At 40.8% G+C, this 10542-nt stretch overlaps 3 protein-coding genes across 4 annotated transcripts in view; 1 reads left to right on the plus strand and 2 right to left on the minus strand.

The window, feature by feature from the left end:
• Positions 1-24: 24 nt before the first annotated feature.
• On the minus strand, positions 25-2960 carry si:dkey-11p23.7 (V-set and Ig domain-containing protein). 2 transcript variants are annotated; one of them, XM_008323005.3, is made up of 3 exons: positions 2894-2960; positions 1911-2303; positions 25-1406 (listed from the first exon to the last, which is right to left on the minus strand). In XM_008323005.3, exons 1-3 carry the CDS (start codon positions 2931-2933, stop codon positions 979-981), a joined length of 861 nt encoding a protein of 286 aa, XP_008321227.1. In that variant the 5' UTR covers positions 2934-2960; the 3' UTR covers positions 25-978. The 2 variants fall into 2 exon arrangements, with proteins under 2 accessions (XP_008321227.1, XP_024917455.1); XM_025061687.1 differs by lacking the exon at positions 2894-2960 and adding an exon at positions 2803-2880.
• Positions 2961-3450: 490 nt separating this feature from the next.
• Positions 3451-6361, plus strand: cmtm7 (CKLF-like MARVEL transmembrane domain containing 7). The gene is made up of 5 exons (XM_025061689.1): positions 3451-3722; positions 4157-4333; positions 4469-4567; positions 4695-4776; positions 4901-6361. Exons 1-5 carry the CDS (start codon positions 3609-3611, stop codon positions 4912-4914), a joined length of 486 nt encoding a protein of 161 aa, XP_024917457.1. The 5' UTR covers positions 3451-3608; the 3' UTR covers positions 4915-6361.
• Positions 6362-8681: 2320 nt separating this feature from the next.
• LOC107989421 (uncharacterized) overlaps positions 8682-10542 on the minus strand; it is a 2769-nt gene continuing 908 nt past the window's right edge. The window contains exons 3-8 of the mRNA XM_025061479.1: positions 10520-10535; positions 9757-10122; positions 9510-9554; positions 9222-9320; positions 8985-9020; positions 8682-8831 (exon numbers count right to left, since the gene is read on the minus strand). Coding sequence (XP_024917247.1) covers positions 8782-8831; positions 8985-9020; positions 9222-9320; positions 9510-9554; positions 9757-10122; positions 10520-10535 — 612 coding nt within the window. The 3' untranslated portion in view covers positions 8682-8781. The remainder of the gene's footprint in view (positions 8832-8984; positions 9021-9221; positions 9321-9509; positions 9555-9756; positions 10123-10519; positions 10536-10542) is intronic.

Here is a 10542-nt window from a genome sequence, read left to right on the forward strand (position 1 = left end):
GTGGGGCCCGGCCCGCGCCGCCGCTCTCAGACTGGCGAATGGTACTGGCTGAACCAGGAACCCGTCGCTCAGACCAACTGGGCCCAGGGCGAACCCGGAGAAATGAACGAGGGCCAGTGCACCATCATGAGTCTGAGCTCGTTCAGATGGAGAGATGAGGAGTGCTGTCAATCTGCACGCCCTGTGTGCTACAAGAGACCAGAGTTCTTCCCTGTGTAGTCCGATAGTCCAGCACACTGGTCCAGACATCCACAAACCAGGGACGTCTGACGATATTGGCCCACCGATATCATCGGCAGGATATTAGCATAATTATGTCATATCTGTAAGAATCGTTATCGGTTTTTCCTCTGACAATAAAAACCCTATAACGCAGTGCCTGGGTTTCACCACATGATGTTTGCCCTAAAATAGTTTAATGCCGCGGCCTCGGCCCAGTCAGATGCCTCGGTGCTCTGAAAAAGGACTTTTATTTCAGTAACTCGTTCTAAAATCATTTACTTCTCTCAACCCAGCTTCTCCAAAAACGCTTCACAACACACGAACCGGACATTATGAACGATAAACACACCTCCGGTCACTAGATGGCAGCATCGCAGCTCATTTTATTAATTCATTTTAATAATCAGGGGATTGTATGCAACTCATACCGTGGTTTTTACAGACATGTAAATTATGATGATGTTTATATAAAGATGACTGGTTTTAGGTGTTTGTTTGGAGAAGCTGAGTCTGATTAGAGAAAGGCTCCAATCAGTAGTGACATACTCGTGTTTTTTCTTAGCACCTACTGTTGTTATATTTATGGTGTGTTCGAGTGTTGGGTTGTTTTTTTTTCTTGCTTCATTATTTTCTCTTAATAAATTGGAAATTCTTGTTAAGACTTAATGTTTGCCTTTTATTGAAACGTCTTTACAATTCAGTCAGTGTTCTGCCCCAAAGAATGTTCAGAACCAAAGTAAAACTAAGGATTTTAGCTCATTTCCACAAGCAGCTGACCCACCAAAAAGCTCCGCCCCTCACCAACCACGCCCCTACACCCACTAGCAGGACGAGCTTTGCGATCATGGACACCGTCAGCAGCACCAACAGGACGGGGGGTGCAGTCCGACCCACTGTCGGGGGTGAGTGGGGTCTAAGGATGTACAGCGTGGCCTGGTCTTTGCCCAGAGGGTTGGAGGCACTGCAGGTGTAGTGCTGCCCCACCGCAACACCTCTCAGCTGACTGACGGTGTGGTAGTGGACCACAGTTCCCTGAGTCAGCGGAACCACAGCAGAACCCTCCAAGAGCTCGTCCGGACCCAACCACTGGACATCGGGAAGTGGGGAACCCTGGACCCGGCAAAGAGCTGTGTAACCGGACTCATCGCTTCCCCCTACTGACAGGGCCAGAATCTTTGGCGGTGCTGTGGAACAGAGAGGAACAGGAAAGATGATCATTCTGACAAAACAGGAAGAGATCAAAAGAGGAAAGACAAAATATTTATATAGATGGAATAAATAGACTTCTAGTTTAGAAAACTAGAATAACTAGAAAAACTAGAAAAACTAGATAACTAGATAACTAGATAACTAGATAACTAGATAACTAGATAACTAGATAACTAGATAACTAGATAACTAGATAACTAGATAACTAGATAACTAGATAACTAGATAACTAGATAACTAGATAACTAGATAACTAGATAACTAGATAACTAGATAACTAGATAACTAGATAACTAGATAACTAGATAACTAGATAACTAGATAACTAGATAACTAGATAACTAGATAACTAGATAACTAGATAACTAGATAACTAGATAACTAGATAACTACCACCTTTGGTCTAGAATTTCCAAATGCAAAAATAAAAATATTAATATTTTTATTAATATTCAAAACACAAACAAAAAAACCCTGACCCTCCACCCTCAGCCGGGTCCCCATCTTGTCCTCAAAGCTGACATGTTCCCGGCCCTGCACCTCCACCCGGCAGTAGTAACGCCCGTTGTCCTGCAGGGTGGCACTGTTGATGCGTAGTGAAACATCGTGCTCCCGTGGGTTCCCCTCCAGTCGGTACCGCTGGTCCTGATGGGGCCCTGGCTCACAAGCCGAGGCCCCCGTCCGACTGGTGCAGTGGAACAGAACGGTGGCTCCCTGGCCATGGCCCAGACGCCACAGCACCTGCAGCGAGGAATGCTGGGAATGCTGTGGGTGGCTGAAGGTGCAGGGCAGCACCACAGGGTAACCATCAATGGCACGGACCTCAGACTGGACGTTCATCGACCAGCCGTCGTCCGCACAGCTGCCCAGGACTGAGAGAAGGGGGTGGAGTCAGCTTAGTCAGGTGACCTCAGATGTGACGGCATCAAACACATTTCATAAAATCTGGAACTTTTAACTCGGGTCAGAAAATGAAATATTTAAGTGCTTTACTTGAATACTTTTTTTTTGTTGCTGTTTTCTCTGTTAAGCTGTTATTGGCTTTGAAGCTCTTTATCTGTTGTACATTAATGTGTTTTTGTTCTAATGTTGATCTATTTTAAGGCGGTGTGACTCACTGTAAATTCTGTTGGTTCCTCTAATGTAAAAACAAAAACATCCACTGGAATAAAAGTGGGTTTAAAGAAAATGACGAAGAACATTTAGAAATATTAATATAAGACTTAATTCACGTGAGACCAAAAGCTTTTTTGGAAACTTTGATTTACAATCATTAACATGATATTAAAATTCTGATTTCTGACTTTCAATTCATCAGAGTTAACACAGAGAACGGCTACACATGGACTGGATTAAAATGGTCCACTTTACCTTTAAAAATTTGACTGATCCAGTGATATTGATCCACAAAGTTCGTGTGCAAAAAACAAAACAGTAACATGAAGAAAATCAGATGTCTCACCTGTGACAAGAGACAACAGGACGATCAGATCAGCAGCCATGGTGTGTGTGACTGTGTGTGTGTGACTGTGTATTTTATTTTAAGCTCCTTCAGACAGTGTCTCCCTTAGTTACTTAATATACTTATCTATTTATCACAGCTGAGGAAATGTTCAGTCACACACAGGTTTGATGACCAACCCTGTGAGCGCCCCCTGTCGCTAATGTTCGCCCGAGGCCTGAAGACTCGCGTCAGAAAGCTGGTGTTTATGAGTCGGTCTGTTTTGCACAAACGGTGTGTTTTTAATTTACTTCATAATACCTTTGTGTACTGGCAGATAATCTTCAGGCGACATAAAACAGCATTAGGTTGTCTGTCCACTAGTTGTCTGAAGTGAATAAAGTGAATAAAGCATGTTCAGCGAGTATCAATGTTTTCAACAAAACGAGATTTTTTTATTTTATTTTATTAAAGTATTTACTTTTTTACAATGTCACCATTTGTTTGGGTAATTCCATTCTCATGTCTTTTATTTCCTTGTGCCATTGCAATTTTATTGTGAAACTTCTCAAAGGAAGTGTGTTCCTACGTGTGTTTCCGGTGCGTATTGGCTGGGCGTGGCATTAATGTTGCTGTTGCCGATTTTCTTCTTTTTCACTTTACCTTCTTTCGAAACGTCAGAGTTTATCCTGGAGTTTTCAGGGTTTTTTTAAAGCCACGGTTTTGAACCGTACACATGTCGCACACCGTCATCACCAACAGTTCGACCAACACGAGGACTTCCGGTGACGGTGTCCTCAACATGGGCTACACCCGGACCATCCCGGGTCTGCTGAAGATGGGACAACTGGTGAGAATCCTGGTGGAGCCGCGTTTACGACCGACGTTTAAATCGGACTGAACATTGATAAATAAGCGCGTGTGTTCACACCGTGTGTCCAGGAGCCGTTAGCATCACTGCTAAACTGAATACTCTTTATGCATCGATCTATTGACGACAGCAAAAACAATTATAAATATTAAAGTGAGCTAAGAAATAATTTAAAAAAACCCTACACAATTATACAGAAAAATAGCTGAAAAGAACCCTACACAATTATACAGAAAAATAGCGTAGAAATGAAAAAATAAAAGGGGAGGCCGAAACACAAACATAACCGACAATTAACAATGGAATGGGTCCAAGAATCCCAATAATAATAACTGCTAACAGTTAGCAACACTAGCCAAATGTTTTCATTCTTATCTTGGGACTTTACCTGTACTTTTCTGTGTTTTTCCCAGCTTGCTCTGCTGATCGCCTTCCTTTGCGTGCACTGTGCCCGTGGCTGGCCCAACTGGTATGCCTTCCAGTACTTTGAGGTCGTGACCCTGTGGTTCTTTGTTGTTTTCCTGGTTTTCTTCCTCATGCACCTGTTCAGGCTGCAGACCAAGATGCCCTGCATCAACTGGCCCCTGACGGTGAGCAACAGCATACATTAGTCCTGTTCTGATTGGACCAAAGCTGACAAGCAGCCCAGAAGACTTTATTTAAAGATGGAGAATCAACAGGTTGATTTTACATTACGGTCATGTGACCTTTTCTCTTTGCCTCAGGAGTTCTTTCATTACTCTTTTGGAACCGTCCTCATCCTCATCGCCTCCATCATTGCTGCAGTGAAGGGCGGCAACGTCTCAGCACTGGCAGCTGGATCGGTAGGTAAACACACCAAATGGGTTATGGTTAATATGTAAATATGCACCAAAATGTGTAAAGACAAAAAAAGGTTAGCCATAAATCGAGCATTGTCTGTGAAGTATCACAAATGTTTGTTTTCTTCAGGCGTTTGGTTTCATTGCCACATTCCTGATGGCTATTAACATGTGGACGTCCTACAGCGCCTCCTGTGGTCCTCATCCCACAGGTAGCTTTGGCTCAGACAACGAAAGTCAGCTGTTTCATGAGATGTTCACTGACAGTCGGACAAAATGTGATTCTCAGTCATGTAATGAAGATTGTTCTAATGACCCCTCTTGCTCCCCCTTCAGGTGCCTCTGTATAAAAGCCTGCACTCTGCTCTGTGACCATCGCCACGGCTACGCCTGTATCTGCACCCACGGTGTTTTTCTGCCCGGCAACCACATGGACGAAAAGTCTGATTAGAGGTAACAGAAGCTGGTCATCAAAAGGTTCTACTTGATTTTAATGTTTATAATCAGAGGTCAGTCTCAAAGGTGCTCCTGTTCACATATCTGACCCTCATGTGACCACGTCATGTGACCTGTCCGGCAGATTCATCATCAACTGATGCTTTTAGTGCAGTCACACACAGTCGTGCTGTATTACCCAGAATTCCCGCTGCTTCACATTACCTTCTCTGAAAAGCCTTTAGCTTTTGTTTGTTTCACTGCTGAAGGACAGCGCCCTCTGCGTGTCATGTGCCATAAAACAGCCCTGACAGTGTTTTTGTGTGCGTTTTTGTATGAATTTACCTTGGTTTGTTACAAAATGTTTTTTATGAGTTTTTACATCACTGATGACTGCAGGCAGACCAATCAAAGGTTTTTTTAAAAACCTTTTTGTCTGACTGTGAATCGATGCTCAGTATGGCTCTGTTAGCCTAACATGCTAATCTGCCCCTGTTGAAATTGTCACTGTCGTACTGGTGTGAAAGCCGGGCATCCAACAGGAAGTCGTGCACATGCCAGTGACCTTGTTAGCATGCTAAAAACAACACTCAGGGCGCTAAAAACAAGCATGCTAAAGTACAACAGTCCAAACAGTGTGACTGAGAGCATGCACAGCAGCGTTCTGCTGACAGCAACATAAACAGACCAATAACATTCTGTCAGTAACAGGGGCAGACGCAAAACAACAAATCTGTTTACAGAAAACTTCTCAACCAATGAGCTTCGACCGATGGACAAAATAAAATTCAAACGTGTGTCAGAGCTGGCAAATGAAGGTGAAGGTGAGGGTGTAGGTGTTGGGTTGTCAAATTTTTGCCTTAAGAAATGCAAAAAACTCCTATAATTGCCTCGCCATCCAACAGGGGGCAGTGTGAGATGTGGTTTAACTGCTGTCTCCGGTCGTGGGGAAATATGCTTTGAGGAACCTGAAATATTAATGACAACAAACATTTAAAAAAAAAGTTCAATTGACTTTTTTTTTAAACGTTGACTTTTATTTTCAAAAGTCCAAGATTTATTTTACTTACAAAGTATAAGTAAGAGTTGTGAAACATTTAATCTAACATACAGACAATTGAAGCAGTGACACCCAGAAAGGGGAGCAGTGCTTAGTTGGTCCAGCAGAGGGTGCTCCGATACTTTAGTTGCATGTTGGCTTTCCTGTGGTTCTGCTGACATTTTGTTGTGATGATGGAAGACACAAAGATTTAGAATTACTGAGTCCAGATGCTGCTTTTGAACCAACGTATTTACTCTCTGGTGTTTAAAAAAAAAAGAAACAGGACGCAAATAAAAAAAGGTCCTGGGTGCTTTAAACATCCAACCCTTTACACAGACTGTTTAAAAATGTCACAAAATAAATACCTTGATACATATTAAAGTAGTTTGTACACCAATAAACACGAAACGATATTGGGAGAGTTCACCAGGGGGCGCCAGAGAATAATACAAATCAAAATAATGTACTGGCTAGAAATTAGTTTAAGTGAGTGGAGAGATGCCATCTTATGATCTTACGACACAAGTGAATGTGATTCAGACTTTGTTGATGAAACGAGTCGGTCTGCAGTAAAATGGTAAAAACATTAACGTCTGACAAAGTCAAAGTCAAATCCTCAGACCAAAGGAAGGGCAGTGTTCGAGAAGACGGACAATAATGTTTTAACAGATCATTTGTTAGTTAGCTTCAGAATAAAAGCACAGACAAATCCTATCTTTTTTGTTATTCTGAAAGGTGCAAGAAATAAAACCACCACATCACAGAATAAAATGATCGCAACGAACGAAACATTTATACTGAGAAAATCTTTCAACCCTAAACAAATGTGTTGACTCCCGTTCCTTCGTCAAAGTTTTAACCAATCAACTGTCAGAACAAGGGTTAGCCTGATTCATGCACGGTAAAATATCATGGGCAGAAACTAAGGAGCACAGAGGTGATAAGCGTACGCTCACGTCAGAACCTGTCACGGTCAGATAAAATCACTTTGATTTTACAGAAGGAAACTGTTTATTTGTATTTATATTTATCTCTTTGCTCTTTTACATATCATTGTTTTATGATTCTTTTTTATTTTATATAAAAGTATTTTTAAATATTGTTAACAATCTATTTAAGCGTTACCAGTTTATGCTAAGCTAACATTGAGACCCTGTTTCCTGTTCAGTGATTAAAGCTTTGACCTAAAAAAAAAACGTATTAAAACCAGACAAGTCAGCGTCTTCAAGGAAAATCCACAAATTCTTATTTTAGTTGTCGAGTTTAGAGTCAAACATTCACAAAGTGTTTGCTCTAAATATCTTCTTCTTTTTAAGACACTTCTACAGTGTAAACATCACAGTAAGGTGGTCACAGCGCCCTCTAGTGTCAACGTTATATGTGTGAAATGAAGGTTTAAATGGGAAAATGTGGTACAGTATTTGCCTAAATAAATGTATAAAAATACATTCGTTGTCTGTGTCTAAAATGACCTGATGTTAACTCAGAAAAATGAACCTCGATCTGTGACTTTTTATTAAAAAAAATAAACACATAAAAAAATCACCCATTTTAACCAAATGTAATTTTCCCAAAGGGAACTGTATTAATGCATTAATAAAGATCTATCATCGAAAAGTAGGTGGAGACATTGATACGTCCAGGGTCGATGTAGGTGACGGTCCGATTACAAAGTCAAACACAGGATTGTTTTTCAGTGAGTCGATATTTCTCCGGCAGAAAATGTTTTACCTGTTTATTTATTTACTGTTATTATTGTCAATGTAACAAAAACAAGCTTCAGGTTAAAGTCGGCTCATGTCACACGTGTCTAAAACCTCGGTGCATCTTCACTCTGTGTGATTCATCTAGAAAAAATATTTTTTATGTAAATGAAGATTTTCTTCCTGTTTCATCTGCAGGGAAAAAATATTTTTTATGTAAAGAAGAAGAAGATTTTCTTCCTGTTTCATCTGCAGGTTTATTTTTGTTTTGTGGTTTTTTTGTGTGCATTTTTATTGTAAATATTTCTTTTTCAACAAATGTCAGTGTGAAGGCTTTTTATGCTACAGACAAAACAGAAGGAGAGTCAAATGTCAAACATATGGCAGAAAATGAAGCAAATGTCCAGAAACTAAATAAAATGTTGAAAAAACCCTGTTACCACTGTTGTTGAAGTACCAGTTATTTAAATATATATATTATATATAATATATTCTTTTATTATTTTTTCATTTGTTGATTTAAATAAAGAAACAAAAAAGTTTGCCAAAATGTTGATTCATAAAAAAATTGACTTAAAAAAAACTTTTAAAAGTTTTAGTTTTTAACCAAAACTTGTGACTGTTGGAAAAAATGTATCAATGTTTAATAAAAGTGACTTTAAATGTTATTGTACTTCGAAGTCCCTAAAGGGACATGAAAAAAAAAAGGAACTTTTCTAGTGAGCACAAGATACTTCCTGGTGCGCACCAGAAACATTTCTGTTTTGTTTTACCTACAAAACTATCCAAATGGTTAAAAGTGTGTTTTTGTTCAGGGAGAAAATATTTTTTAGAGTGTAATTACTAATTAAAATCACTAAAACCTATTGACAACATTTATTAAACAAAATGTCACTCTGAGGAGAAACTTAGTTCAAATGAGACTTGAACCAGAACCTGCTGTGGTTTCACCGACAATGTCTTTATTCACAGTTAAAAACAAACATCATCACATGACCCACGTGTCCTCGGTGGGTGTGTCCTCTGCGGGCATGTCCTCAGTGGGCGTGTCCTTGCGGATTCAGGTTGACACCTGAGTAAACAATACCTGGAAACAGTTCCATCACCACCGTCACTCTCAGTGACAAAATGTTTTTGGGTTTGTTTGAAAAAGAAAAGAAAGCTAACAGACGGCTAACAGACAGCTAACAGACAGCTAACAGACAGCTAACAGACAGCTAACAGCTAAAGCATGCCTCACCTGCTTCATGATGCTTCTGGAAATTTACAGATGGCGCTAGAGGGAAGAATATTAAAACAAAAACTAAATTACATTTTGAAGTTGATTCAAAACCCTGACCAAATGTGAACTAGTCACTAAATCTTAGCCATATTAGCTAGCGTTGAGCCATCATGGCTACTCTTGGCTAACACTTAGCCATAAATGCTTTGTTTTCAGCAGTTTGTGGACTGTGGTTGAAAGTAAACAAGGACTTACAGGAGGCGGAGCCAGGCGCAGTGATGGCAGTATAAATCAATGACTCACTGTTTCTGCTGCTGGATGTTGGCAGCTGACGGCCCTGAACCCCTTCACCTCCTGCACCCCCCCCCCAAAAAACAAATAAATATAAAAGAAAAAGGTGAAAAAAACAGAAACAAACAACATGCCCAGAGGAACCACATGCTTGGCGCCTGTTAACGGCATATCTGCTGCTAACACAACCATTTCACAAATACTGTATATGATCGATAGGCGGACCATCAAAGATGCAGAAGTGAAACTTACCAGCCTTCTCATAAATAGCAGCCTCGACTGCTGTCACTTCTGAGGCTTTGCAAGAAAAAAAAAGACGTTACTTTTAAAAGATAGAATATTAGAAAGCCAAAAGGTCAAAATACCCTTTCATTTCGCATTTACAAAAAATTTTAAAAAGTCGGTAGCATTTGAATGGTTTATCTTAATCTCAGTGCAGTGATGTCACAAAAATGACGTATTTGTAGTTAATGATGGAGGCGGTGCTGCTTGACCTCACCTTTCTTTCTTCTGCAGTACACTGTCACCCCTGCAGAGAGCAGCAGCAGCAGTAGAAGGCAGGCACCACACACAGCTAACGGTATTAGCGGTGTGTGGTTGGTCAGGTGGGTTCTCTCCACGTGGCCCAGCTCGTTCTCCGCCCTGCAGGTTAGCTCCTCTCCATCCTCAGGATACGGCACCGAGCTGATGACTCGGTACTGATCAGGTGAGGACTCGGTCGCCTTTTTTTCTGATTTCATCCTTGAGGCCGTCAGCCACACAATTTTGGGCCGTGAGTTTCCCTCCGCTTCACACTTCAGCCACCTGGAGGCGTTCTGGCTGGTGCCGGTCTCCTCCACAGTCAGACTCAGTATCTTGGGCTGACCTGAAGGTCAGAAGACATGACTGTCATCTAGAAGAGCCTTAGATCTAATCTTTGAATCACAGCACACCACCAAACAAAAATCTCACAAAAAGTAATCTTTTAGTTTAAATGACTTCATAATTGACTAAAATCTCATCCTGTTTAGATAAAAACAACACTGATATAATTGAAGAAAGACACTCACAAACAGCTCTGATTATCTTTTTTTTTTAAATTGTCCATAGCCATCTAGCGAAGGATGATTTAATTGTTCTGCAATAACAGTTCAGCCCAATTAAGCAATATTGGATAATCTTCCCTGTGTGGTTGGGAATCACTGCGTCCCTAACTGTCAGGTGGTCGGGGTTTGAGCAGGTTCACAAACCCTGAGATGAAGTCACCGTCAGGACAAACTCACCTACATGAAGCTCGATCTGCTCA

The sequence above is a fragment of the Cynoglossus semilaevis genome, chromosome 13 (assembly GCF_000523025.1).
Source record: "Cynoglossus semilaevis isolate Cse_v1.0 chromosome 13, Cse_v1.0, whole genome shotgun sequence".
In the NCBI taxonomy this organism is placed as follows: domain Eukaryota; kingdom Metazoa; phylum Chordata; class Actinopteri; order Pleuronectiformes; family Cynoglossidae; genus Cynoglossus; species Cynoglossus semilaevis.

Bases quoted from the DNA above. Each gene is read 5' to 3' on its own strand.
- si:dkey-11p23.7 (XM_025061687.1), bottom strand. From the start codon at position 2,872: ATGTTACTGTTTTGTTTTTTGCACACGAACTTTGTGGATCAATATCAC. The intron at 2,304-2,802 runs GTAAAGTGGACC...CCCTTCTCTCAG, and splicing joins GATCAGTCAAATTTTTAAAG to TCCTGGGCAGCTGTGCGGAC. The intron at 1,407-1,910 runs GTCAGGGTTTTT...TCTGTTCCACAG, and splicing joins GACCCGGCTGAGGGTGGAGG to CACCGCCAAAGATTCTGGCC.
- cmtm7 (XM_025061689.1), top strand. From the start codon at position 3,609: ATGTCGCACACCGTCATCACCAACAGTTCGACCAACACGAGGACTTCC. The intron at 3,723-4,156 runs GTGAGAATCCTG...TGTTTTTCCCAG, and splicing joins TGCTGAAGATGGGACAACTG to CTTGCTCTGCTGATCGCCTT. The intron at 4,568-4,694 runs GTAGGTAAACAC...TGTTTTCTTCAG, and splicing joins CAGCACTGGCAGCTGGATCG to GCGTTTGGTTTCATTGCCAC.